General features: G+C 32.9%; 1 protein-coding gene across 1 annotated transcript in view; it reads right to left on the bottom strand.

Moving 5' to 3' along the window:
• LOC107563623 (uncharacterized) overlaps window positions 1–1,828 on the bottom strand; it is a 2,826-nt gene extending 998 nt beyond the window's left edge. The window contains exon 1 of the mRNA XM_016248532.1: window positions 1,100–1,828. Within this exon, the coding sequence (XP_016104018.1) occupies window positions 1,100–1,828 (729 nt within the window). The remainder of the gene's footprint in view (window positions 1–1,099) is intronic.
• Between the last annotated feature and the right edge of the window lie 777 nt (window positions 1,829–2,605).

Below are 2,605 nucleotides of genomic sequence, written 5' to 3'. Positions count from 1 at the left end.
TACTGCTCCGAAACAAATGTCATTTAAAATGATATTTGTATATTTAAATATTCATTTTATTAGAAAACGTTCATGCTCCCAATGCTGGCGCTGTCAACACATCACATTCCGGCAGCTGACAGAAGAGTTGCAGTGAATTTCCTCATTGATTTGACACAAAAAAATTATATATAATTAAACTGTATATAAAATGATTTTATTTACAGGTGTCATATTTGTGATTGTTTAATGCAGGATAGTTTTTAAGGATAGTTAATCGTTACCTTCCTATATTTGTTATGAAATAAAATCCGTTATGAAGAATATTCTTTATGAAGTTTATTTAGGCCTATTATTCACGACGAATTTTAAGAAAAAGTTAAATGTTTTTAAATGTAAGAAAAAAAAGAATTGGTCTATTCTATAGATAGGCCTGTATGTAGGCTAATTCTATTTTTTCTTAACTTTTATTGGACTGCAGATTGAAATAAAAAATAATTTTGGATAATATCTGTAAAATGAGAATAGGACTATTTTCTTTTTTCGACCCTAGAAAAACAAATAGTCTAAAACCATTTAACTTGCAATGTTATTATGGAATAAAAGAAACATCAAAACAAGATGTGTAATTAAGAAAAAATAGTTGACAAAATTACAAAATTAACGATGAATTAGGCATATGTTAGACAGTGAGATCATATCCACTACATAGCCGCATATAGCCTACAATATACAATGAGCTCAACCAATAATGTATTAAAGACCAGAAAGTACAACTAAATAAATGGATAAATATGGAAATTAACACATCTGAATACATAAATATAAAAGTAAATAAACGTTAATAAAGAATAAACGAATTTTAAAATATTACAGAAAATAATAAATGAAGGGACGAAGTAATATAAATTCAGGATTAAATGCAGTTAAAATGCATTATATAATTCATTTTAATTACATGTAATCCTGAATTTATTTTGAATTCTTCCCTTCATTTATTATTTTCTGTATTATTTCTGTATACATAGGCTACATATACATTTCTGCAGGTTTGGGCCTCCATACTGATTTTGGATGTCAACACTTTTGGGCCTAATTTTAGGCTAATACATCAACTTACTTCAATGATATTCAGACAGGTGAACAATATTAACTGCTTGTCCAGGAAACCACCTGTGAAGTAATCTTTCTCCTTCAAATCCTGGAAACGATTAATCCAGTACTGAGCATGCTGTTTTCTCATGAATGCCCACCAGCTCTCAATGCGCTGATTGTGGTTGCTTGAACCATAGATGAAGCAGTTTTCTGCATATTCGTCGTGGTCATCATAGCGTAGGAACTTCTGCATTTGTTCCACATAACAGTTCTCTGTTCCCAGGTCTGACCTCATTCTGGCTGGTGTCCCCATCCTTTGTCCAACTTCATTAATAAAATAGCTGGCGATTACCTTCGGGTCAGAATTAGTAGAATAAGCATGGAGCCAAATTACCATCCTATAAAATCCATCGATCGCGCCGTTGATGCAGATACCAAAAGGTTTCAGTTTGTCATAGGAGTCCATGTGCCATATAAAATTGGGGCCAGGATTTACATACATCCGACGTCTTAAGCGATTTCTCCTTCTCATTTGTACTCCATCGGGATCCAGGATGCCTAATAAATGGCGAATTATACGTTGACTGACAACAAATCCAGCTTGAATACACTTTAGATGTAGTAGTTTATATCCATGTAGCTTTCCATAACGGTCTAGTTCATTCATGAGGAATAATGCTACTTCCAATAGATCTGTTTGATTCTTTCGTCTGTACAGTCTCAGATGTTTAAGATGCCGACGTAGTGTTCGCATACTAATAATAATCCTATCGACGTGGCTCAATGTTAATAAAATGTCTTTGTGACTTAAACCGAGGAGAAAGTAGAAATAAATCAGTTCATTTAAATGTGCCATGACTCTAGCCCAAAAAGCTGAAATATTTTACTGTACCAGTATTCCGTGGGCTATGGCTGAAGAAACAAAACGCCTGTCACGCCACGCACGTCGTTTTAACTAGAACGTTATGTCGTTATTACGAGAAAAGATGTCGTTTTAACGAGAAAAGATCTCGTTATTACGAGAAAAGATGTCGTTTTAACGAGAAAAGATGTCGTTATAACGAGAAAATATGTCGTTTTAACGAGAAAAGATGTCGTTATAACGAGAAAAGATGTCGTTTTAACGAGAAAAGATCTCGTTTTAACGAGAAAAGATGTCGTTTTAACGAGAAAAGATGTCGTTTTAACGAGAAAAGATGTCGTTATTACGAGAAAAGATGTCATTAAAACGACATAATTGAGTGGAAAAAATAATATGTGTGCGGCAGCAATGCGTCACCGTATAGTACAACTTTTAATAAAGCATGTTTTTTTTTTAAATATAAACAAATGTTCAGGATAAATACACCTAAAGCTTAATGTCTGCCCATTATCTGGCATGTGGTTTATTATTACCTCCAAATTGTAAAAATAAATAAATAAATAAAACAAACAAGTGTATAGTACAGTAGTAAGTAAACTTAAAACAGAAGTCTGGGGGCAAGTTATTGCACCAGAAAAATGGTAAAATACACAATAGCTATGTTTACAT

This window comes from Sinocyclocheilus grahami, unplaced genomic scaffold, assembly GCF_001515645.1.
Source record: "Sinocyclocheilus grahami isolate Dianchi unplaced genomic scaffold, SAMN03320097.WGS_v1.1 scaffold882.1, whole genome shotgun sequence".
Lineage (NCBI taxonomy): Eukaryota > Metazoa > Chordata > Actinopteri > Cypriniformes > Cyprinidae > Sinocyclocheilus > Sinocyclocheilus grahami.
This window is presented reverse-complemented; position numbering and strand designations above follow the sequence as displayed.